This window comes from Martes martes, assembly GCF_963455335.1.
Source record: "Martes martes genome assembly, chromosome: 3".
NCBI classification, from domain to species: Eukaryota; Metazoa; Chordata; class Mammalia; order Carnivora; family Mustelidae; genus Martes; species Martes martes.
Window position 1 is genome coordinate 28,078,212 of NC_137890.1, and position 26,739 is coordinate 28,104,950.

The 26,739-nt window shown below is 35.5% G+C and overlaps 1 protein-coding gene across 14 annotated transcripts in view; it reads left to right on the plus strand.

The window, feature by feature from the left end:
* Positions 1-26,739, plus strand: part of RBM26 (RNA binding motif protein 26) — an 81,636-nt gene that overhangs the window by 20,941 nt on the left and 33,956 nt on the right. For 6 of the 14 annotated variants that reach the window (XM_080797898.1, XM_080797903.1, XM_080797904.1 and 3 more), the window contains exons 2-11: positions 9,528-9,646; positions 10,254-10,390; positions 13,297-13,385; positions 14,260-14,477; positions 16,189-16,449; positions 17,221-17,460; positions 17,905-18,045; positions 18,479-18,619; positions 24,588-24,699; positions 25,815-25,974. In XM_080797898.1, the coding sequence (XP_080654024.1) occupies positions 9,528-9,646; positions 10,254-10,390; positions 13,297-13,385; positions 14,260-14,477; positions 16,189-16,449; positions 17,221-17,460; positions 17,905-18,045; positions 18,479-18,619; positions 24,588-24,699; positions 25,815-25,974 (1,618 nt within the window). Of the gene's footprint in view, positions 1-9,527; positions 9,647-10,253; positions 10,391-13,296; positions 13,386-14,259; positions 14,478-16,188; positions 16,450-17,220; positions 17,461-17,874; positions 18,046-18,463; positions 18,620-24,587; positions 24,700-25,814; positions 25,975-26,739 lie in introns of all 14 variants that reach the window. The other 8 variants (XM_080797901.1, XM_080797902.1, XM_080797906.1 and 5 more) reach the window with 3 other exon arrangements.

A 26,739-nucleotide genomic window follows, 5' to 3' on the forward strand; every position in this document is an offset into this window, starting at 1 on the left:
AGTAGGTAGAATGTGAATATGAGTAACGGAAGCGGTGGCCTTTGGAGGCCAGAGTCCTTTCCCAGAGAACTCAAGTCTTCTATGCAGTCAAATGCTCTACCACTGAGCTATACCCGCCTCAAGTCTTCTGTGAATTGGAATATGAAACATGGACTAAATGTGGAGTTTTGTTGTGGGCTGCCATATCAGCATTTCACCTCCAGTCCCACTTTTCTTTTAAGAGAGAGTTCTGTGGCATGATCCTATAACCATACCTACCTGTCTGTGCTCAGTTTGCCATTTGGGCTACTGTTCTTTGCAGTGGACAGCATAAAATTTTCCAATCTGAGTTAGTTGGTCTTATCTTTGAGAAGATGAAATTGACTTTGTCTTTGAATCACATACTTAACAGATACTTTTTTTTTAAGATTTTATTTATTTATTGGACAGAAAGAGATAGGAGAGAGGAAACACAAGCAGGGGGAGTGGGAGAGGGAGAAGCAGGCTTCCTGCAGAGCAGGGAGCCCAATGCGGAGCTTGGTCCCAGGACCCTGGGATCATGACCTGAGCTGAAGGCAGACGCTTAACCGACTGAGCCACCCAGGTGCCCTTAAACAGATACTTTTAAAGTGAGTTTTAAAACAGTGGTTCTCAAGTGTGATGGGAGGACTCTTGAGCTTTCCTGAGACCTTTCATAGGGTCTGTGAAGTCCTCCCATTTCCAGCTATTTATCTGTATGAGGTCTGATTTTTTTTTTTTTTAAGATTTTTTTTATTTATTTGACAGACAGATCACAAGTAGGCAGAGAGGCAGGCAGAGAGAGAGAGGAGGAAGCAGGTTCCCTGCAAGCAGGGAGCGCGATGCGGGGCTCGATCCCAGGACCCTGAGATCATGATGTGAGCCAAAGGCAGAGGCTTTAACCCACTGAGCCACCCGGGCGCCCCGAGAGGTCAGATTTTTTTTTAATGTATTTCAGCCAAAATATCATATCCCAACAGATTGAATATAAAAAAAGATATTAGAATTGTTCTTTTAAGCCAGACATTTAATGGTATTTGTAAAATTATGGAACATTGTCTGTTTTCTCACCAAATTTTTATTCTGTTGTGGAAGTATTTTTTCATTAAAAAAAAAAGTAGGGTATTTAGTTTCAGGGCAGGCTGTTAGTCATGGAACTCTGCCTATCCCTGCCCTGCGTAGGGATATGGCTCAAAGTGGGGAAGATGAGTCATTTTCAAGGAGCAGTGTGATGCAGGAGGAGAGAAAGACAGTTCCCTTTCCCTGGATTCACTAGCTATCAGAATGATGTAAACCTGGAACTGCTCAGGGCCATCTTTGTTGCCATGTGGAGAGGGCCTGCTTAAAATGAAATGAATTCAAGGGAAAGCAGAATGGAAAGACAGTCCTGGTGATATGATTGGAACCTCTGGATCCAGCTATGCCTTAAGTTAGCCTTACCCTTAGACTTTCCATTTACTAAATTCCTGCTTTTGATTACCACCCACCCCAACCCAGAGGGCTACTTATGTTAAATTGTAGGTTTGTTATTTAATTTGTTTGAGTTGTTATTTTAAACTAAATAACTTAAATTTTTTCAGTTTTCCTAATATGATAAATATTGATAGATGTAGTCCTTTTAAATGAAAGCTCTTTAGAGTTCTCTGTAGTTTTTAACATGTAAATCGATCTTGAGATGTTGGAGGACTACTGTTCTCAAGAAAAGAAGATATTGCTGCTATTTCTTGGGACTAATATGGGGAATGAAAGACCTGACTGAATAGTTTTCAGTGTTGTAATTACATGTATTGTGGTAAGTGTTTGCAGTGATAAGAAGTGATTTGTATGATGCTCATGGATGGATCATGTTAAGATATGCTTATTTTATGGTTGTGATTTTATTTTGTAGAATGAAGTGGGTGTGATAATTCTTAATGAATAACCTTTGCTGTAGCTAATTACTACATGCAAATAATCTATTGTTGCCTCCTTATTTGAATTGAATGAAACTGTATAGTAAACTATGGCAATTGAATTTTTCAGTGTATGTATTATATTTGTTGTAATGGGACTTGGATTTTTAAAAGAATAACCCTAAGTACAGAATAAAAGAATTATGACTTTGATGCAAATTAGATATTTTTCATGAATATAAAGTGAAAATTTGGTAGGAACAGATGTGGGTGTATATCCGTGTTCTAAAGTTACTGAGTTAACATATTCAAATTTAATTTTTAATTTCCACTGCCACCTCCAGCTACACCTTCTCAAGATTACCAAAAATGGAAGCTTGGGTTAAATTCCTTAAGTCATCTTCCACAGAATTTCTAAAGCCTCCAAGAAACTTGAGCAAAACAAAACAAACTTCTTTTTGAGAGAATGTACTGGAAGGCTAGCGTTTTTTTGTTTTCCTTGTCATTACTATTTTGAAAGTATTAAGTTAAAAAGTAAAAGCTAATATGAAGAGTGTGTTAGGAAGATTAATTATAATCTTTATATCTAGGAGTGATTTGATTCATGTCAGTGCTTTTGGGAAGTTTTATTTTTATTATAACATTTGATTTTCTGCATTGGTTTGGCTTCTCCAACATTTTTAGTGTATGTACATCCCTCCTCAGATACTTTGAGAAAAGAATGACCTTCCTAGATGGTTACCCCCACTAATGTGTTTCATTATTATTACTATATCCTTAACACAAATTCAGAGATTGCTTAAATTTTACTTTTTTTTGCCTTTAAAAGCATTGATTTGAATGATTTCATAGTGATCTGGACATTTAATTTGTTAAAGCTCATTGAACATTTGATTTTAAATCTGTAGAGGTGAGAGATTAGAAATCCAGCTGTTCATGAATGCGCTCTTTTCTCCATCCCATTGGACTACTGTGCTTCATGTATAAGCAGGCATCCACTTCAGACCTTTTATTTTGGGCTCCTTTGGCCTGGGCTGTTCTTTTTCCAGCTAGCCCAAAGCTTGCTTGTACTCCATTTTGATCCCTGTTTAAATTCTGATCCCTGTTTAAATGTTATTTCAAGGTTCTTCCCTGATGATCTTATATATATTCATTCATTCTTTCTCCTCTTTCCTTTTCTTTCCTCCTTCCTTCCCTTCATTCCTTTTACTCTGTATTTTATCTTCATGCTTTACATTATTTTTCCTCAGAGCACTTGCACATGACAATATGTTGTATGTATCTGTGTACATATTTTGTCTCCTCCGCTGGAGTTTTAGCAGTCCCAGTGTAAGTTCTGTGAGGACAGGAACTTAAATTATTTTTGAAGTTGAATCCTTAGGATCTAGAACAGTGCCTTACATAGTAGGTGCTTGTTAAATATTTTTGAAAGATGAATGTGATATTTGGAAGATAACCAACTATTTTATTCTCAGTACTTACCTTCATGAAGATGAAAAAGACAGGCTCTTTGATAAAAGTGAGCTATTGATCTAGTGGGATAGATTTGTATATATTTTCTCTGTCTTATTATTCTCTCTTAGGTATTGTGTTAGGCCCAGAGGCTACATATGTGTGTAAGAAGTTCTGTTTTTGGATTTTGGTGTAAACTCTTATATAGTACATATTTTATTTATAGTGCCAGGTCACTTAAATTTTTTTATTGCTAATACTTACAAATTAATTGAAAAGAATATTGTATTGTCTTATATTTCATATATTTGCAAAATATTCTACAAACAAAATTAAACCTAAGGGTTATACTCTTTCAGGTTTGTGAGGGATTTACTATTCAATCCAATGCTTATCTGCCAGGGGCTGTTCAGCCTATGCTTGAAACCATTCTAATGATGGAAAATGCACTTTGTTTCAGGCAGTTTATTCTGCCTTTGGGAGGCCTCTGATTATTAAAAAAGTTCATCTCTATTTTAAGCCAAAATCTGTTGCTTCTACTTACTGGCTCTAATTATATCCCATGGAGGATGTATTGAATAAGTATAATCTTTCTTATGATAGCCCTTCAGTTATTTGAAAATCTACCAAGTTCTCTCTGACATTTCAGTTTTCCAGGCTAAGAATCCCTAGTAAGCTCTCTGATAATGATATCCATTTACCATTCTGGTTATTTTCCAGGAATCCATTTGGGTTTGCTCATGTATTTGTAAAAGTGAAGTGAAAGCTGTGGCTCTCTTTAAGGCTTAGGGAGCTGCACTGCTTCCTCTTTAGTGCTGTGTTCTTTTTAAATTAACATATAATGTATTATTTGTCCCAGGGGTACAGGTCTGTGAATCATCAGTCTTACACAGTTCAGAGTACTCACCGTAGCACATAACCCTCCCCAGTGTCCATCATCCAGCCACCCCATCCCTCTCCTCCCCCCCAGCAGCCGACAGGTGTTGGCGAGGATGTGGGGAAAGGGTAACCCCCCTCTTACATTGTTGGTGGGAATGCAAGCTGGTGCAGCCACTTCGGAAAACAGTATGGAGTTTCCTCAAAAAGTTGAAAATAGAGCTACCCTACGACCCAGTAGTCACATTACTGGGTATTTACCCTAAAGATAGAAATGTAGAGATCCGAAGGAACATGTGCACCTGAATGTTTATAGCAGCAGTGCCCACAATAGCCAAACTGTGGAAAGAACCTAGATGTCCATCAACAGATGAATGTATAAAGAAGATGTGGTTTATATATACAATGGAATACTATGTAGCCGTCAAAAAACCCCGAAATCTTGACATGTGCAACGAAGTGGATGGGATTAGAGGGTATTATGCTGAGCGAAATAAGTCACTCAGAGAAAAGCAATTATATGATCTCTCAAAATGAGGAATTTGAGAGGAAGGGCAGGGTTCTTGAGGGGAAGGGAGAGAAGAATGAAATAAGATGGGATTGAGATGGGAGACAAACCATAGTACTGTTATCTTTTTAAAATTGTATCTTTATGATTTAAGTTTCCCCCCAACCATTTCACCCTTTATCTCATTTGACATACTAAAATACTTAGTTGCTCCTTCTCCAACCCCACATTTCACAAATGCTGTTGGCAAGTCCTGTCTCACACCCCCCTTATTCTGTAGTTTGTTTTGTGTTTTGCCCACCCAACCTTCTCAACCCCCTAACACACACATACACACACAGACACAGACGCAAAGTAATTGGAGTTGGAGCACTCTGTGGCTGGTTTGATGCTTTTTTAGCAGATCGTGTGCTTGCTGGATTGAGAAGTCCTTATGTAATATAGAATCAGTGGGAATTCAGCCTGTTTGCTAAGATAGGGATGAAACCTGTCACTCAGTGCTCTTTGTACCTAAACATTTTCAAAATCTGTCCCTTCTCTCTGATCTGAAAGATTTCAGTCCCACTTTTCTTTCACTGTTTCTAGAATGCTAGTAACATAGTATAGGGTAGCATCTAGCTCTGACTGTTCATTGAAACTGCAAACTTATCATCAACAATGGCAACTGGTGCCATCAAGTACCACATGAACAGTCTCGCTTGCCGTGGAGACATTTTTTTAAAATAACCCCTTACTATCTTAATATAATTTTCTTTTGATTAGGTAATTTAAACATTTTTATTGCATTAATTTTGCATAGCATGTTGTTGGGTGTTCAGATGAAGTAGCATTGGCACTTTTAATTAAAACATGGAAAAGAGAACATGTATTTTGCCCTTTTTCCTTGATTTTTAACATGGCATATTGTTAAACCTCTGTAGTTCAGTTAGTCTTTTACTTAGCTGTAATTTACAAGTACGTATCTTTTTAAAAAAATATTGAATAGGAAATGACTATAGATTTAAGAAAAATTGCCTCTCAAATGTAAATCTACCCATTTTGGCATTAAGTGTGAAATAATAAACCTTGTTTCTACTATATAATTTGTAATTTAACAAATTTTGAGAAGTAATTTGCCCTTTCAGACTGTTTCAAGGATTTAGAATTTTTGTGTATAGTAGTTGATTTGCTGTAGTTGTTGTGATTTTATTGGTTTTTTATTCAGTTCAATAGCTTCCTATAAAAGATGTTGAACAGTGATTGTTCAGGAATTATTTTGTCTTACTGTTTTATAAAACTTTGGTCTATAAACCATAATAATTACAGAAATCACTAAGGTCTTTTAATACATTTTTAAAAAAGATCTTATTTATTAGAGAGTTCAAACAGTGGGGAGTGGCAGAGCGAGAGGGAGAAGCAGACTCTCTGCTGAGCAGGGAACCAACATGGGGCTCAATCCCAGGACCCTGAAGTCATGACATGAGCTGAAGGTGGACACTTAACTGACTGAGCCACCCAGGCACGCCTGTGTTTTTAACTGCTAAAATTTTATTTGGCTCAACCTGTCCTATTTAGAGAAGTAATGGAGCATCAATGGAATAGATTTGGTGTTTAGTTAAGAGAAATGTAAAAAGTCACAGTTAAGTCATTAGAAAGGTAATTTTTAAGTTGAAAATTCACCACAACAGTAAGACCAATGTTGAGTTAAACTATAGCATTTGGCCTCAATGTGGAGACTGTAAATTTGGTCATTAACAGCAGTTGCAGTAAAACAGTATAACACAGTGGTAGTAGTATGTTTCACATTGATTTTTCAATTAATTGAATATGTTTAGCTTGTTGCCTAGTTAAGTGTTTAGTTGACTGTGCTTATTCAGGTTACCTAACATGAATAGGCATTGTTTCATTATTTCTCATGCAGTATTACTGAATTGGTGGGTATGAGTATATCTGTAAATACATCATGAGGTTATATTTGTCCCATTTCTTTGGGCTTATTTCATCACAGATGTAAGTATTTGTATACTCATTGTGATAAAACATAAAAAGTTATAAATTGTTTTGTCTATTTTTTAAAAATGTTCATTAAGTATGTTGAAAAACGAATTTCAAAGAAAAAGTCCTTAAAAATCTTTCATGTACCATTAAAATGGAATTTTTTCTTGCTTCTTGTTTAAGTAGTAGCCTATTTCAAGTCATTGTAAATAAATGTAAATAGATCTATGAGAAAAGTATGATTACTGACAAATTACTCTTCAACTTAATTCAGTAACACAGCAGACATTTACCACCTCATGACATTTATCATCCCTGCATCAGGAATTGGGAAGCAGGTTAGCTAAGTATTTCTGGCTCTGAATCACGAGATTGCAGTTAAGCTGTAGATCAGTTCTTTGGTCTTCTCAAGGTTCTATGGTGACTGTAGAATTCACTTCCAAGCTCATTCACATATGGCTACTGGAAAGGGACCTCAGTTCTCTTACTGTTGATTAGAGTCCTCATTTCATTGCCACATGGTACTCTCCATAAGGCTGCTTACCTGTCCTTGGAACATAGCAACTGTTTTCTCTAGAAGTGATTCCAGAGTGAGAGCAAGGATGATGCAACAATACTTTGTAGTCCTAGTCTCTGAAGGTAGACACCCTCCCTTCTGCTGTTCTGTTTGTTTAGAAGCAAGTCCCTAAATTGAGCCTGCTCTCAAAGGGTGGGGAATCAGGCTCTGCCTTCAAAGGGAGGAGTGAAGAATCGGCAGACGTACTTAATGACCACGTTAAGTCTAATTAGGAAGTCTTAAAACATATGATAAGTGCTATATTAGTTTCTTAATAGAGTAGTTGTCAATTCTGGTGCTTATTAGACTCATCTGTGTAGCCGTTATAAAACAACAAAGCAAAACACAAATGGTTTGAATTAGGTCTGTTGATTCACTTGCAGTCAGGTTTTTCCAAAGGTGTTTTTTACTGTGCAACCAAAGCTCTTCATTATCTTTTTAAAGATGTACTGTTTGATTCAGTGACATACGTTACTGCTGTTCTTTTGTAGAACTGTTAGAGAATAGAGCTGAATACAATATGTACAGTTCATGGTACAAACTAGGTATTTGGTAGATATTAGTGTTTGGCTATTGCTACTATTTTATTCTTATTTAACCTAACTTGTAAAGTGATCATTAATTAAATGGATAACAATTTTAGCTTCGTCGAAAAACAATTATTTGGCTTTTTGTCAGGATGGGTATGGCTCAGGCATCAAAAACTTTGTTGCCTCACTCTGTTCCTCCTTCAGTTAGTCCCCATTGTCTCCCCACATCCAAAAAAAAAAAAAAACCCCAACAGTAATGTTTATTTGTACTTCCATATATTTATTATTCAAACATAAGCCAGTCCAAATACATAGTTTTTTCTCTTTCCCCCCACACAAATGGTAACATGATGACCAGTTTTCTCTACTTTGCTTTTTAAACATAACAAATTGATAAGGAGAATTTCTGTGACAGGAACACGTCCTCATTCTTTTTTGTGTCTTTTTGCTGTATTCATTCCCTAGTGTAGATTAGTATAATTTCTTTTTCCAGTCCTCTGTAAATGGACATTTTGCACATTTTTTATTTTGCAATGAATGTGCCAATGAATGACTTGTGTATGTGTCACTTTGTATATGTAAGTATGTCTGTAAAGTAACTTCAGAGAAGTAGAATTGCTAGGTCATTTGCACTTGGGATTGTGTGCTACCATTCCTTAGGGGCTACCAGTCTCCTCACAGCAGCCACAGTGTTTGAAAACTGCTTGTAGCCCCATAGTCTTACGACCTCCAGGATATATTTTCATACCTTTACATTTGCCAGCTTTATAACTGAAAAACTGTATTTCAGTATAGCTTGAGTTTGAATTTCTCTTATGGATGAGGGTGTATTTTTACTCATTTAGACTTATTTTTCTGTTTAGCGTCTATTTATATTATTTGTTTTCTTTCTCTTACGGTTTTGGTCTTACTGATAGAAACTACATATTAGGAGAGTTCACCTTTTGGAATGGGAAGTTTTTTTATTTGTCTTTTGACTCATTCCAAAGTTCTTGCTTTTTTTTTTTTTTTTTGGTGTAATCAAATTATTCTTATAGATTTCTGTCATTACTCAGAAAATCTTCATTACTCCAAAGTTATAAAATAACTTTCTTGTTTTTTCCCCTAATACTTTAGTGGTTTCATGTTTTTCAGTTTTAGATTTATTATGGTGTATGCAATCAGTTATGGAACTAACTTAGTTTTTAAATAGATAACTATCAACTTGTCTCAATATCGTTTATTGTGTAATTCATCCCTTGTTCATTGACTTGGATGCCACCTTTATAAAATCAAAATTCATACATTTATTTATTTGGGTCTGTTTCTAAACCTGTAGTATGTTTTCAGGTTTTCTTTTAGTGCCCTCTCTGTCTGGGTTTTCTAACTAGTTCTTGGGGTAGAGGTAAGGCAAGGGCGCTTTTTGTATTTTTATTCATTCCATGCTGATAGTTTTTGATGGTACTGTGTTATAACTTCTCTTTTTAGTAATAATAAAGCCTACTGAGTTTAATACATATATTAGTACAAATGGGGAAGGATACAGAGTAGTGGCTATGTATGTAATATAAAATATATTACTATATATTACTATAAGGGAGAACTTAACATTACTGCTTAACATTAGCTGCTTTTTACATATATTAATCCACTTAACTATTTATCATACCAACTAAGTCTGTAACTGGAATTTTTAGAATGTGCAACTGTTTATGGCTAAATTTCCTTCAATATTGCTTTTTTTTTTTTTTTCTTTTTTCCAGTTGTGATGCAGATCCATCAGCCCTAGCAAAATATGTTCTGGCTTTGGTAAAGAAAGACAAAAGTGAGAAAGAGTTAAAGGCATTATGTATTGATCAACTGGATGTATTTCTTCAAAAAGGTAACATCTTTAGTTTAAAAATACTAGTTTACTTTAAAGCAAGATTTACCATAATATTAAAGGAATTCAATAAGAGAATAGACTCTAATTGTAACAAACTTGAATAAACAGTATTATTACTGATTATAGCTTATTTATAATGAAAACCTTTTTCATTAATATCTTTATTCTCTTTCTTAAAGCAAGCTGGTATTTTTCCTTAAAAGATTAAGTAAATAAATGCTTGTTTATTTAAAGATTGTGTTGCTTAAGAAACTACTTGGAATGTTAGCATGATACTGCTTCTAACTTTTTTCACTTTGCTACTATCTAGATAATAATAATATTTATGTTCAGCACTCTGGGTGCGGGGTCAGAGTCTAGTGATGGCTGGAAGTGACTGGCCCAGAAGCTCTGGCCATCTTAGTTCCACTACCCTGAATTTGAATGGATTAATATTACCGTAAGAGTTGTGTCATGACTCACTGGTTGGGAAGCTGTTGGTCTTAGTATATTTCCAGAGTTATAAAAGTCAGTGTATCATATTGAACTCTGATGTGTAAAAGAGGAGGATTCAATCTTAGCAAGTGTCTTTAATCTGCATTTTTTGGTCTTGGTTTTTGTTTAGAGACACAGATATTTGTGGAAAAGCTTTTTGATGCTGTGAATACAAAGAGTTATCTACCTCCTCCAGAGCAGCCATCATCAGGAAGCTTAAAGGTAGAATTTTTTCAGCACCAAGAAAAAGATATTAAAAAAGAAGAGGTAAGGATTTGTGTGTTAAACCTTAGATGTTCTTTAAAAATATAAGGAATCATTAAACTGAGTTTTACTTTCTGTATTTGTGTCAAGGATCCTCAGGATCATCCCTAGGAGCAGTCATAGAACTTAGCACTTAGTCATACTCATGGCTATGACTTCTTACATCAAAATCAGCAAAAAGAAAAAGTAGGTGTTGCACAGTCTGGGGGAAAACAGACGTAAGCTTCCAGAGACTTCTAGGAGAGTCACAAAGGATGCATGTAACAAGTAGTTTCAACACATTTGAACAAGGGAAGCTCATTAGAGACTCGGTGTCCAGGGTTTTATTTGAGGCTGGTCACAGATGCACCTTCTGCCTACTATGTACTAAAATTGCGATTTCCCGGAGGAAAGCATGTGTTCAGCTTAGCGCCATACCAGTGACACAAAACAATTCAGGCATATGGTGAGCTATTATTATCAGGGAATTATGGGAACCCTCCAGAAATCAAAGTTCACAGATACCAGCCTAGAGCCTACCTTATAAGAAGCAGGCCTTTCTAAAGATAACAGTCTCAGGCTTGCTTTTTAACTGTTTTCTGCATAGTATCTTATATCTTTGGACTCTCATTATCTGTGTTCTCTGAAAATAATTAGATTAACATTAGACTAATTTGCTCTGTCCTGCCTGCATTTTGTAGGGGACTGTTTTTAAGGTAGTCATGTATAAAGACCTTCACAGGGCAGTGGGCATGACTTCATCCTTTAAGAGATTTTGAAGAGTTTACCTTTTATACAAGGTTGCCGTTCTTGCTTAATAATCATAAAAATTCAGATCTTCTCAATTTGATGTTTAAAGATTGTAAATTCGAGTAAAACTAATTGACAGTTAAGCTGATATATTTCTGCAGTTAGTCTTGCTTTAGGTCAAATAAATCTTGGTTAAATTTTTGCTTTATCAGTCAGTGCTTTATGAGCTTGAAAATGTTACTTTCCCAAGCCTTAGTCTGCTCGGCTGTGAAATGGAAATATATAGGGTTTTTTTTGAGGAATAATAAAATGTCTCTAAAGCACTTGGTGTAGTGTGTAGCAAATAGTATGTTCTCAATAAATGGCAGTTCCTATTATTGTTGAGAGATTGTTGTGTGGTGGAAGATGTGATTGGGTTTTTTCCCCTCATACTCTTTTTTTTCTTTACAGATTATGTAAGTAATGTTTATTATGTAATAATATAAATATATGTATAACTTTCCATAGTAATTCTCAAATATATTTTTATTTCTGTATCTGAACATATTTACACACATGTACATGTATATAGTTACACAGACGTGCACATAAAACACCTCTATTATTTCTCTGTGTAAGGGAAAACCAGAAATAATTTTGTGCGTATTTCATACCTAACAGTAGGGGTTCTATTCTGTTAATAAGGAAGAAAGGAATAGTGGCTGTGGTGCTGGCACACTGCTTATACCACATAGAGATGCTTATACCACATAGAGATGCACAATAATTTATTTAAGTTTTGCTCACCAATGGAAGTTTGGTGGGTTAGTTCTAGATTTTTGCTGTTGCAAATCATATTTTAATTCTTAGATAATCTTAAGCAGTCTTCTCTTGATTTGAGAAGCAGTAAGAAGTCTATCCCCAAAATGAGTTAGTGGCAAAAACCTTAGTCCTACGTCTATTGACATAATAATATTTCTCCACAGTTTTCTTGACCAATTGTGAAGGATATTTATCCCTGATCTTTCAGAACTGTCAAAATGTCAGATGACAACCTGGATTTAAAATACCGTGGGTATAGTAAAAGTTCCCAGTTGAGCATGTACTGTGGAATATGATGATCTCTCAACATAAATTACTCGCGAGTGTGTGTTGAAGCAAGTAGAAGGGAAAAGGTGCATTGTACCCTGTTTTTTTTTTTTTTTTTTTTTTTTTGGGGTGGGAAAGGGTCGAAATGGGTGGGAAAAGGAGAATGAAAGTATTTATAAGAACAAAAAGATTGTTAAAAAAAAAAAAAAGAAGGCTTTTAAGCAGTGTTTCTCAGAGTTAGGCCTACTGATGGGATTTCCATTTAATTTATCACCCAACATTGGACACTTCTGACAGTAAGAGGCTTTTACCCAGAGGGGTATTGGAACAACTGGCATAAACTGGGACACTGTTATATTATCCTGCAGACTGCCTGCATCAGATTGTCTTAGAGTTCTTATTAAAAGTGCAAAATCTTGAGTCCTGTCGTATTTACAGAAGCCACATGTATTTCCTATATTTGTTTATCCTCTAAATCTTTTTTTTCTAGTAACACCTGTTAATGTCCTGTATAACCAGTGTTCTGGACAGTATAGCATGGAAAATTCTGGCCTCAGAAAAGTAGCACTGGTAAAGGGAATGTTTTCCAGGGCTACTTTCTATTAATAATATAATACGAATGGAGGCCCCTTGTAGGAAAGAGGAATATATAGCTGCCATACTGCTGAGAACTGGAGAGCTGGTTGATCTTACGTATCATTTTCTCTTATATCTCTTTTTCTGACTTGGTTAGTTCTAATGCATTCTGCTATATTTCCTAATGTGTTTGGTGCCAGGCCAAATACGTGAAACCAAGAGTGTGTGTTGAAATTTTGAAAGAATTAAAATTGACTTTCTACTAATAATGTTAAAATGAGGACATTGGCCTAAGTGTTTTCCCACCATTATCTAAGATAAACATTTCTGAGTTTCTTTAGCATTCACTTTAACTTTCAGCAAGCCTTTCTTCTGTGGTTAAATTAAGTGATTGTACTTAGAAGAGAAGTTTTTTTTAATGCTTTTAGAAAAGAACAATTTCACGTCTGTATTTTAATGTCAATTAAATCATTGAAATAGTAACATGGCAAGGAATAATTTGCTAAACTTAATGCATTTTTTTCTTTGTATATCAGATCACAAAGGAGGAAGAGCGAGAGAAGAAGTTTTCCAGAAGGCTAAATCATAGTCCTCCCCAGTCAAGTTCCCGATACAGAGAAAATAGGTGATTGATTGAACCATGTTCAGTGTTTAGACATTGGATATCTTTTATATGAATGCTTAGACTTGATTATCTTTCACCTAGGGGCAAGTAATATCTACTCTTCTGTTGGTCTAGGAAAGTGTAACTCAGTTCCTCTCTTATAAAGAATATCTATGTCAGATTCGTAGGTCCTGGAAGTGAGATCTGGAATAGTGCTTAAAAAAATTATTATAGTATTTATTTCTAACTTCAGATTCCAGTGAAATCTTAATGTGAGAACTTTTTTTTGCATGAAGTTTCCCTTTAGTGTGAATAAATTATTTTTCCCATTAAGATTTCAGAAGCATGGGGCGCCTGGGTGGCTCAGTGGGTTAAAGCCTCTGCCTTCGGCTCAGGTCATGATTCCAGGGTCCTGGGATCAAGCCCCACATTGGGCTTTCTGCTCTGCAGGGAGCCTGCTTCCCTTCCTCTCTCTCTGCCTGCCTCTCTGCCTCCTTGTGATCTCTCTCTCTCTGTCAAATAAATAAATAAAGTCTTAAAAAAAAAAAGATTTCAGAAGCATTTAGTGTGGGCAATAGTTGGGCCACATGCCTTTAAGTATGAGGTTATGTGTGTACAGGACACCGTGTGCTAGGAGACGGCATGTACTGACCCTAAATGTATAGATGTCTTTGTGTATAAGGGTAAGGATTGAGACTTTGACAGTTTTTTCCCTTTAAAGGGATTTTAGAGTTCCTGAGCAGATCGTGTTCAGTTTGTCAGTTTGAGTTTCTTAAATATGTGGTGGAATAAAGAATCATGACGTTTACAGGAATTAAATGTGACTTTAGCATTTAATGAGTTTTTTCTGTATCCACTTAATTATTTTCCTAAAAGTGATCATTTATTTCTTTAGAAGTCGTGATGAGAGGAAAAAAGATGATCGTTCTCGTAAAAGAGATTATGATCGAAACCCTCCTCGAAGAGATTCATATAGAGACCGGTACAATAGAAGACGAGGCCGAAGTCGCAGTTACAGCAGGAGTCGGAGTCGAAGTTGGAGTAAAGAGAGGCTTCGTGACCGGGATAGGGATAGAAGCAGGACTAGAAGCAGAAGCAGAACACGAAGCCGGGGTAAATAATCCACATATATGTGTGTTCTGATTAGCATTCTTCTTTTGTGAATAAGCTATATTTGAGGGTTTTAAAAATAGTTTTAATTTTTGTCAGCGTTGTCTTCATTTTTCTATTTTGATGTATTTTGTGGTCTAAGTGAATGTTTTTTAAAAAATTTCCTTTAAAAATTTTATTTAATGCTAATTAAAACCACAGTGAATCACCACTGCATGCCCATTATAATGACTAAAAGTAAAAAGGCTGACTTTATCTGGTAAGGATAGAGGTAAACTGGAATTCTCTGGAATTCACTTTCACAGTATCTTAAATTTAAATCTACACCTAACAAATGGCCCAACCATCCCAACTCCAACGTATTTATGTAAGAGAAGCAAAAGTGTATTTCCACAGAAAGACTGTATGCAAATGATCATGGTACCTTCCTTTGAAATAGACAGAAACTAGAAACAACCCAGATGTCATGTGAGTGGATAAACTGATGGATCCATACAATGGAAGAAAAGAATGGAACTTTTGGTATATGTCGCAAAAGGATGAATCTCAAAATGATAATGCTGAGTGAGAGAAGCCAGACAAAAAAGAATATACATGCATATAACATTTTAGAAAATGCAAACTAATCTCTGGTGACAGGAAGCAAATCATTGGTTGCCTGGGATGGAGTAAAGGGCGGAGAATTATCAAGAAATGCAAGGATATTTTGGGGGGTGATGAATATCTATGTATATAATTTTGATTATGTTTGGTTTCACATGTATATGCATAGGTAAAATTCATTAAATTGTATAAATATGTTCAGTTTATTATGTAAGAGTTTTATTTTAAAATCAGGAAAACAGTTAAAATTCTCATTTCAGGTGAATATATTTGCAAGAGCATGTCATTTCCAACATTTTATTTTCCAGTGTGTGTTATTGAAAGGAAGATACTGGAGGCAGTAAAACAACTAAAACACTTTCAAGTAAAACACCTTTCTCAAACGTAGATTTTTGCTACTCTTTTAGCCTTTACTGTACAGTCACCTTTAGTCTTTGGGAAATAATATTTATGGCCTTTGTATATGCGTTATACTTTTACTGTTGCCCTGGTGTTGCCCTTTCTGTGATCTAGGTATACTAGGTCTTTTCTGCACATTGCTTCACTTAACTAATCTCCTTAATTCCTTTTCTCTCTCCTTGGGACCATGCATAGCCCAGTTAGTGGTTTTTTTCATGTTTAATGTGAGCTCCTTTTCCTTTCTCTTGGCTCATCTGTTTCCATCTTCAATAAATAGTTTTTCACTACTAATATTAGTAGTAGTGTTTACTATTTATTTAAAAACCCATGCTAGGATCTTTAGGTGAATTACAACTCAAATGTTCATCACAGAAAAAATAACCGTACTTTATTGTATATTTTGTTTTGTGGGCTGAAGTTACGCATACTAAGATTGCGCTAAAGAAAATAAAAAATCTCTTTTCTGTGAACAGCACTCCAAGGAGAAAAAGCTCATTAAGTACAGCAAATTTTGTGTGATTTTATACTTCAGGTCATATTGAAAAAAAAATTAGCTTATCTTGGAACATTGTGTATTCATTTAGTAGTTTCTAAAGAAAAGGAGGCTTGTGTACAATGTGAACGTTTTCTCTGTGTTTAGCAAAAATACCACTGTTTTGTATATCTGTGACTTTTTTATATAGTTTTATAAGTTATTTATATTTTGTTGCAGAAAGGGATCTAGTGAAACCTAAATATGACCTGGATAGAACAGATCCACTAGAAAACAATTATACTCCAGTCTCTTCGGTACCAAATATTTCATCTGGTCACTACCCTGTACCTACTTTGAGCAGCACTATTACAGTAATTGCTCCTACTCATCATGGTAATAACACTACCGAAAGTTGGTCTGAATTTCATGAAGACCAAGTGGACCATAACTCCTATGTAAGACCACCAATGCCAAAGAAACGGTGTAGAGACTATGATGGTAAGTCTTTTACTGTTTCCTGAAGTACTGAATTAGTATTTCCAGTTGACTAAATTCTGTAAGTTTAGGTTACACAGTTATTCATGGACAGCCCAGTTAATGGTGGTAGGCTAGTCTTAGGCACTTCTTGAATTCTTCAGTGTTATTTGAACCTTTATTAGTCACTACTGACTATTGTATATCCGTCTAAAGACAGTGCTTCTTTACACATAAGTCTTAATATATTTTTGGAGTTTACCAAACAAGAGTAGTATCTACTGAGTTGTTATCTGGGAATCTGCTACTGAAACATTCTTGACAAAACTCACTTCTTTAGAAATAAATGGTTATTGGCATGTAATTAGAACCTAGAAATGTGAATATCACCTATAAGAATTTTATAAATGAAGACTCTCAAAGTTTTATTGTAAAAGCTTTGTAAATTGTACTAAAGTTATAGTTGCATTATTCTCAGAGTTTTAAGTGAAATTTAAATAAAGGAAATGAAAAATAAGTAAAGGAATTGCTTCTAATGACAGAAAGTATGTAAAAGTTTTATGCCTGCTTCCTAGCTAGGTATACTCATTTTAATTTGTGGATATATTTTTTAATGTGTTTGTTAGCTATATTTACATCATAAGTATTTTATGTTACTGGAAATTAGCTCTTGTGTTATGGTTAGTTATACTGGCCCAATATTAAAAATATTCTTCTTTTTAAATATCTTACCTTTGTTAACTTATAGAATATTTATCTGACACTTTACATGTTTCTAATTATTCTTGCTTACAGAAAAGGGTTTCTGTATGAGAGGAGACATGTGCCCTTTTGACCATGGAAGTGACCCTGTAGTTGTAGAAGATGTGAATCTTCCTGGCATGCTGCCTTTCCCAGCACAGCCGCCAGTTGTTGAAGGACCACCTCCTCCTGGACTTCCCCCACCTCCACCAATTCTTACACCTCCACCTGTGAATCTGAGACCCCCAGTGCCTCCGCCAGGCCCATTACCACCCAGCCTACCACCTGTCACAGGTAAGTAAATATATTTGTTTACCAGTACCCATTATCTGTCCATTCATAGCCTTTTTAGAAGTTCATAGTTTGATGCTTGCTTTTGTTAAAAATACCTGAAATAATCCTAAAGATGCCTGCTAGAAACCAAGGGCAAGATACTCTTATTTAGAATATACCCGCACTTTGGAGGTGTTGCCAACCCTATGGTTTACTGTGGTTTGGAGGGGCCCTGACTTAGCACATCCCCGACAAATCCCAGCTCTCAGTAGTTCTTTATAGCTTAAGACAAACCTGTTTTGGAATACAGTAAAATGATATTTTACCCTAGAAAACTAGTATAAGAATTTGAGTTTATAGATACTATAATTTTGCTGATAAATGAGAATATCATGTTTGGATATACAATAACTTATTTTATTTGTTTGCTTTCAGATGATATTTCTTATTCTTTGGTTTTGACAGGACCACCACCTCCACTTCCTCCTTTGCAGCCATCTGGCATGGATGCTCCCCCAAACTCTGCAACCAGTTCTGTTCCTACTGTAGTAACAACTGGCATTCATCACCAGCCTCCTCCTGCTCCACCCTCTCTTTTTACTGCAGGTGCAGTTTTGCCCCTCTTTATATTCATAATGTAGTGAGGGTTTAGAGCAGAGTTTTAGATGTCTAGAGAGTGACTAGCTCTATTAGGTTTATTTTTTTTAGTAAAATCATATAGAATAAAATTTAGGCATAGGGAATGTATATAAATGTAAGTCCTTAGGATTTTTAAAAGACTAAGTTTTATGTATGTGTGTATATATGTATACATAATTACATGTATTATATATACACATATATATATAAAATTTCTTTTACTGTTATATTTTCTATTTAACTTTTTATTTTTATAAAACTAAATTTTCTTTTTAATACATGTAGCATGTTAGCTCTGTATTAGTAATGTTATATAATTTACTTTTTCTTTTATCAACATTAAAAAATTACCAAGTGGCGTTTTATAATTGTTTTTTAATTACAGTTTTTGTATTACCAGATACATATGACACAGATGGCTACAATCCTGAAGCCCCAAGCATAACAAACACTTCCAGACCTATGTATAGACACAGAGTGCACGCACAAAGGCCTAACTTGATAGGACTAACATCAGGGGATATGGATTTGCCACCCAGAGGTACTATGATTAATCTTTTCTTCTTATTTTCATATCAAGAGTGGCAAACATTTATAAAGAATATGGTCCTGCATTTATTGGGGTTGAGTAAGGGATGGTGATTAAGTTTATTCCTCTGATCCTTTGGTCTTTCTTAAGAGAAAAGGTAATGTGTAGTTTTCTGTTTGTGTTACTGGTGACACTATTCTATCACCGGAGGGGAAAGGAATTTCCTGAAAGTACATACTTTCTTTTTTTTAAAGGAGAATAAATCTTTAAACAAAATTTTTAAGACTGTATTTATTTGAGAGAGTGAGCACGCGCGCGAGAGAGAGAGGGGGAGAGAGAGAGAGAGAGAGAGAGAGAGAGAAAGAAAGCACAAGCTGGGGGTAGGATGAGGCAGAGGCAGAGGGAGATGCAGATTCCCCACTGTGCAGGGAGCCTGACTCAGAGCTCAGTCCCAGGGTCCTGTGATCATGATCTGAGCCGAAGGCAGATGCTTAACCGACTCAGCTAACCAGGTGCCCCCAAATACATATTTTTTAAGGTAGCTTTTCGGGGGGCTATTTTTTTTTTTTATCATTTTCAGTCTTTTTTTAAAAGATTTATTTTATTTATTTAAGGGGGGGGAGGGGCAGAGAGGAAGATAGCGAATATTAAGCAGACTCCATGCCCAGCACGGAGCCTTATATGGGGCTTGATATCACAACCCTGAGATCATGACCTGAGCTTAAATCAAGAGAAATGGAGAGTCAGGCATTTGACTGTGCCACTCAGGCACCTCTGTTATTTGTAGCCTTGCGCTCTTGAAAGTAATGATTTAGAGGTGCTGGGTAGCTCAGTCAGTTAAGCATCTGCCTTTGGCTAGGATGGTGATCTCAGGGGTCATCGGATCGAGAAATGCTTTAATTCCTGAAGATTTTTTTTGTAGATTGGATAATGAAATAAATTTTACAAGCTTCTACAAACTTGTGCTTGATACATATTTTACATAGAAGAATTTGTTACTGGTTTGATCATAGTATTTTAATCAAAAGGAATTATGTTTTAGGAAGTGACTTACCAGCTTTGAAAATTTTCTTAGAGGGGACAGACTTTTTGATAAAATTTCTAAATGAGAAAAGAAGATAAGAGTTTAGACGAGGAAGTCACAAGCTGGGGCAGCAAAACTGCTCTGCTAGAAGTACAAACTGATAGGTTTAGAGGAAGGTAGAAAGGTCACATTAATTTGAAAGAGGGAGAGTTGGCTGCAGATATCAGGAAGTGAGGGGTTGTCATCCATAATGGAAAATATATGTAGGCCAATAAAATATATTTTTTTCCCTGACTACTTCAACTAACTTTTAAATCCCATTTTCTTTGTAGTCTTGCCTTATCTTTTTTTTCTAGTAACCAAAAAAAAAAAAAAAATTCATGATTGATGCTTCATCAATCATGAATAAAACTGCAACTTGTTGAATGGTAGTGCCTAATGTGGCTTAGTAAACTTGTGAATACTTATACTTTGCATTTTTTAATTTGTTCATCGAAATGATCAAATTCTGCATCTAACTTGAGTGTTCAGGGGACTTTTTGTTACAGAGGTATGAGGAACATTATAATTTATAACCAATTTAATTTATATCATCTTTGATTTTACAGGAAAGCATTTCACGTGGATGTCACTTTTCCCTCACACTTTTAAAATTCTCATTGAGGAACTCTAATAGCTATCATTAACAACAGAAGAAAAATTTTTTTTAGAGTTTTATATAAGGGATAAGATTGTTTATAAATGAAAATTATAAGCCACTTAAGATTGTGGCTTTTCATCTCCCAAGTCTCTCCTGCCTAGTTCAGAGAAAACCCCATTCTTCTTTGGTCATTGCTTAGCACCTTTCTTTTCATCATACCTATAGTCTTTGCTTTTACTGGAACCTCCTACATGAAGTTATCTCTTTCTTACCTTGCTGCTTAAGTGTGGCAAAAATATATGCTACTACAGGGACGCCTGGGTGGCTCAGTTGGTTAAGCAGCTGCCTTCGGCTCAGGTCATGATCTCAGCGTCCTGGGATCGAGTCCCACATCGGGCTCCTTGCTCGGCGGGGAGCCTGCTTCTCCCTCTGCCTCTGCCTACCACTCTGACTGCCTGTGCTCACTCGCTCTCTCTCTCTAACAAATAAATAAATTAAAAATATATATATATATGCTACTACAGATCAATATTAGACTTATTCCAGTGCCAGGCAAACTTTTTTGATGGTGGTCAAGAAAAGGAAGAGGGATCATGTTCCTTACCTAAATCTCTTACCATGTAGAAGTTGCAGTTATGGTAATTCCAGCTCCACATGTGTAGTTACAAGTTATGGGAAGTGGCCCCATTGAGAGAGCAATGTCTAGTATGTATGGTTAGAAATTTGAATGCCTTTTCCTATAGATTCATTGTATATAGTGATTATTTTTGTACTGTTCTTCATCTATATCACATAGTATTTTTGTCATGTGGTTTAGGAATATATTCTCCACTAATAACATTGTTTTTATGTACCATAGAACTGATTTAGCACCCCATTTTAATTGAGTAGTACCTATATTTTTATTTCCTCATCTTTTCTCATTCTTCCTCCCCCCTCCAAAATGTTTTCATCTTTTGCCCATTTGGTTTGAAACTTATTTTCCTGGATGGTGACATAATTAAAAGTTTTTATATTATTTATTACATAATTAGTATACATTTCTTACTATCTATGGATGATGGACTTAATTTAAATTTGTTATAGGCTATTAGGTGATAATTATATTGTTCCATACTTTAAACTTGATGGGGAATCATCATCATTAAACAGAAGAAAAAATTTAGGCCCACTGATAACCTTAGAATTAGTAATAAAAGTGGCTGAGAGGCTCTGAGAATTGTTCTTTCTAGATTTCTAAGGAGGTAGAGAATTTGATAGATGTTCCTTGACTGGATATAGGTAGGAGTAAGGGCTAAGTGGTTTTCCATTTGCTGTCAACAAAACCAGGGCTAAAAATTTTAAGCATAAAAACAATTTATTAAAAGGATACTGTGGGGGAAAACTCAGTATATATAACTAACAGACTCATTTGCTAATTGAATACCAAGAAGAATCTATTTCCATTTTTAATACTCCTTAAATAAATAACAATGAAAGACAATCTGAGTCAGAGAATATAGATGAATTGGAACAAACACATCATAACGACCAGGGAGAATACATCACTGCCTTTCTTAGTGAACCTTCAGATAAAGAACATATTAAAGTAAAAAAGGATATTTGATAACTCAAAACCTTTAAGAAAGTCAGTGAACCGGGTTGGGAGGCAAGAGTAAGGCCACGAATCCTGTTGCAGAACTGGTCTTGCGAAGGTGCCCCTGAGCAAAGAAGCTGCCAACTTGCACTGTGAATATCACCAGTGTTAGATAGTGGATGTTTCCACCTGATCTGCTGTGGAAACATAGGATGATTTAGCCAGAGAAGGGGGGTAGGTAAAGCAATTACATTCCATAATACTTTTGAGAAACTGAAAACTTGATGACTGGAACAGAGGGAGTGAGATATGTGGAGGGAGGGATGAGACCAGTTAAGGGCATTTAAAGAATTCTAGAAAAATTGATGACAGTGTAATAGCTGGGGTAGGGTACTAACAGTGGAAAATGAAAGACTTAAATTTAGTGGAATTGGCGACATTCTTGGATTGCGGGATTTAGAATGGGTGAAATGGAGAGCATGAAATTGAAGACATCAGATTTCTGCTCTGGATAATTGGGCAGCTGATAATATCATTGAGAGGAAGAACAGATTTGGTAGGAAAATAAATTTAGTTTTGGAAGTGTTTAATTTGTTGTGTCCCGGGGCATTTGAAGAGAAATGTCCAGTTGGAAGTAAGATCTGGACGTCAGGTCTCTTAAGAGAGAGATGGTTTAGAAAATTCAGATTTTTAATCATGAGCATGTAAAACAGTGGTTCTTAATCTTTTCTTTTGTGCCATTAGTAATTATGGGAGGTATAGGGAGATGGAATGAGGCATATCCAGATCTGCAAGCCTGACTCGTGTGTTTCTGATATAATTTTCTTCCATTTGAGAATCACTAAAAATGATGAATGAAGCCATGGTAATAGATGTCTTAAGGTGATTGTGTAGAGCGAGATTGGAAAGTGCAAGTAAGTAACTTTGGAGAACGCCAGTATTTGAAGCTGTGGGCAGAGAAGGGGGAGCTTAAATAGGGCACTGAGAAAATGAAGTCAGAAAGGCACAAACAAAAGCAGGGAGTGAGGAGTCCTGAAAAATCCAAAGAAGATAGGAAAAGAAGTGATCAACAGCATTTAATGATAAGAGGTCAAGTAAGAGAAGGACTGGGATATATCTATAAGCTTAAGCAACAAGTTAAGATATCAGCAAATTTAGGATGAGAAAGTTAAGTGCAGTAATGAGAGCAACTGCCAATTTTTGAAGGATTAGTGAATGGGCGGTAGAGAAGCAAGTTAGCAAGTGTAACATCTCTTAGGAAATAGAAATAGCTGTGAGGATGGGGAGCAAAGAAGGTGGTACCTGGAGGGGAAGTAGTTTTATGAGACTTCATTTAAAAATGGGGTAATTTGAGCTTGCTGAATGTTGATGGGAAGTTCCATTTTAGAGGAAGAGGTTGAAGATGAAGGAAAACAGCAGAGCTCTGGGGCACTGATTTTGCTGATCTTTATATGGGACGAATTATCGGAAGGGACTCCAGAAGCAGAAATTCAGTTAGTACATTAGACTTGGTGAAAAGTAATGCAAGTTTGGACCAAGGTTGTTTCTGTGAGAAATGAGAGGAAATATATGCAAGGTGAATTGAAGGGATGTGGGCAGACTCAGAAATCAAATAGTAGTTTCATTAATAGAAATGCTTAAGAAAGATTTAAAAGTACATTTGATATGAAGATAATTTGTACTTTGTATGTACTCTGAGTTTTGAGAAACCTGTAAGATTTTGAGAACTAGATGGCCAGAGAAAACCAACAAGTTAGAAATTGAGGACTAACTCCTGGACAAGAGTTCATGTGTGGTGGAGAGATTGATGTGATCTCCTGCATGGAGATCAGAGTTGTAGCCATCCATGAGAGGTTGTGCTGAAACACCTTAAGTTATTTTGGTTAGTTATGTGTTTAGAAATGTTAAGAACAGGATGTATGCAATCAATTTATCCATCTTTAAAAAGAATTTTAAAATTATATTTTTCTATGTGGATTAAGGTTTGCATGTTTTAAGTTTTAGAGTTTCAGAGTAACAGGTTAAATGTACCTATGTTTGTCACATTCCAACTAAGTAAATGTAAAGTGTTGGAAGTAGCAGATGCGTACAGCTCTTTTACACTGCATTTCAATCTTGAATACCTTTTTAAATCAAGTGTGCTTTCAATCTTGAATACCTTTCTAAATCAAGTATGCTTTGTGTTACTGTGTTGATATTTAAATAGGCAACTTCAATCATAACTGTATCAATTCTTTTTTTTTTAAGTTATCAATTCTTAAAGGTCATTGGGTTAATGTTAAATTTTGAATAAATTTAAATTTGAATAAATGTTAAATTTAGGTCATGCATTTGATTTCAAAACTATGACCTCAAAGCCTTAAATAAATCAGAAACTTAAGAAACAAATAAAACTTATTTGTACATTTCTTATGAGGAGGGTGGTGGCAAATGAAAACAGTGACATTGATTTTACCTTTACCATCCCCCCCCATCCGCCACCTCAAAAAGAAGTGGCCTGTAGAGTCATATTGTAATTTGACATGTAAGAATTACTGAGTCTTCTTTAATTAGATATGAAATGAATTCAGAATAAGTTAAAATCCTTTAGATTATTATATTTGAATCTGCATTTATTTCTGTTTCTTCTAAAAATGTATATTTGGACAAGAAGCCAGAACTTTGTTTTCAGTATGCATTTAAGGAAGTAGCTGTGATAAACAGAAAATATTAATCTGTGGTCTCTTTTCTTTTCAAATAGAAAAACCTCCTAATAAAAGCAGTATGAGGATAGTAGTGGATTCAGAATCAAGGAAAAGAACCATTGGTTCCGGGGAGCCTGGAGCTCCTACAAAGAAGACCTGGTTTGATAAGTAAGCTGGCAGGGAAAATTGAGAAATTTTAATGTATAGTGATTTTTAGGATATTGGAATATTATTTGGCAGTATAGTATTCTCTTTCAAAATGAGCTTTATATAATTCTGTTCTACAAGCAGTCTCACACTATAGTGTACATTGATTTCTTAATATTTGTAAGTTAATAGGTACTTGGAGGGTATTTTCATACAGAAGTGTTGTGGTAGTCAAGGACACAATTCTTCCTCTTCCTTCCTTTCCCCACCTCCAAAAAAAAAAACACTGCTTAACTTAGAGATGTCAGTGAAAAGTGCATATATACAGGATAGTCATGAGACCACTGTTGGAGAAGGAAGTTGGGTCAGTTTTGGGAAGAGGCTTTAGCATGTAGTCAAGTCCTATTAAGAGCTGGAAAGTGATCTTTTGGGGAGCAGGGGAGGCTGGATTGTCATTAAAGTTGTTAGGGAAGGGCTTCAGAGAAAGAGGATCATTGAGATAACCAGAATGTTGGCGTGCGTGTGAAGATTCTCTTATAACATTTGTAAGTTAAAGTAGAGAGGATCACACTTTCAGAGCTTTAACATAATTTAGTAATGGGTACTATCTAGTTCTTTCTCTGCCTGCAATTCTCTGATGTAAGGCAAGCGTGTAACCTCTCTGGGCCACAGTTTTGGCCTTTTTTCAAGTGCCAAATGTATGGTTTACAGTTTTGACATTTTTTTTTTTTTTTTAAGGTGGAAAGTGGTTGAGACGGTTATACCTTGTTTTTAATCAGTGTTTTAGAATAGGATACATTTCAGTAAGCTAGCTTTTGCAGAAGTGCAACAAAAATTGTATATGCATATTTACTGAAAGAGCACTGGACCTTTCCTGCTTAAGTGGGTGTGGATTCGAAGTGGGACATAATAAATGGCATAGGAGAACCTTTCTCAGTTAGCTTCTGTGAAAGATATGTACAGTAGTAATTAGGAAACTTCAGTTTTTGGAAGAAAATTTCAATTTTCTTTATCAACCAGTAATTTCAGTTTTGAAAAAACAATTGAACTTAAATTGTAAAACCTTATTAATCTGTGCTTGATAGGGGTCAGGGTTTATAAATAAATATATTAATCAACTTGATTTTTTGTTACAGGCCAAATTTTAATAGAACAAACAGCCCAGGCTTCCAGAAGAAGGTTCAGTTTGGAAATGAAAACACCAAACTTGAACTTAGAAAAGTTCCTCCAGAATTAAATAATATTAGCAAACTTAATGAACATTTTAGTCGATTTGGAACCTTGGTTAACTTACAGGTAAGAGCTATGCAGTAATTCTGTGGTCTTTGCTTAATTATTTAGGGAGGGATTTTAATGTAGTAAGAAAAATACTTTTGTAAAGGAATATGGAAAATTTGGTGACATTCTAAATTTGGAAAATTGGAATAATACGAAACTATATTTTTAAAACAATGTGTGATTTTGAGTAAGTTTTTTGCTCTCAGAAGGCAGGAGTTTTGATCATTTTATATACTTTCTACCTAATAGAAGTTATTAAAAAAATTATAGCAAACTTTAAATTAATGAGAGTAGAAAAATCTAATCTTTTTTTATTATTTTTTAGTTTTTAAGAAGACTTTATTTATTTATTTGACACAGAGAGAGTACAAGCAGGGAGAGTGGCAGGGAGAGGGAGAAGCAGGCTCCCACTGAGAGGAGACCCCACTGTGGGGCTCGATCCCAGGACGCTGGGATCATGACCTGAGCCAAAGGCAGATGCTTGATTGACTGAGCCACCCAGGTGCCCAGGAATATCTAATCTTTAATAGTGTTCATTTCCTCAGTTTCTCTGAAGCATTACAACAGAATGCTTCAGTCAGGATGTTTCTGCTGCTCGTATATCGGGAAGCACTTAAACGATAACTTTTGGGGGGCACAAATATCAGCTAATTAAGGAATACTTAATTAGTTCAAATACTTACTTTTTCCTCTATCACTTTTGAACATCCTTAAGGATTAAGTACGAGTGTAATTTGTCTGTGACTTCACCTAAAATTAGACCTTGGGTTGGATATTTGTAAT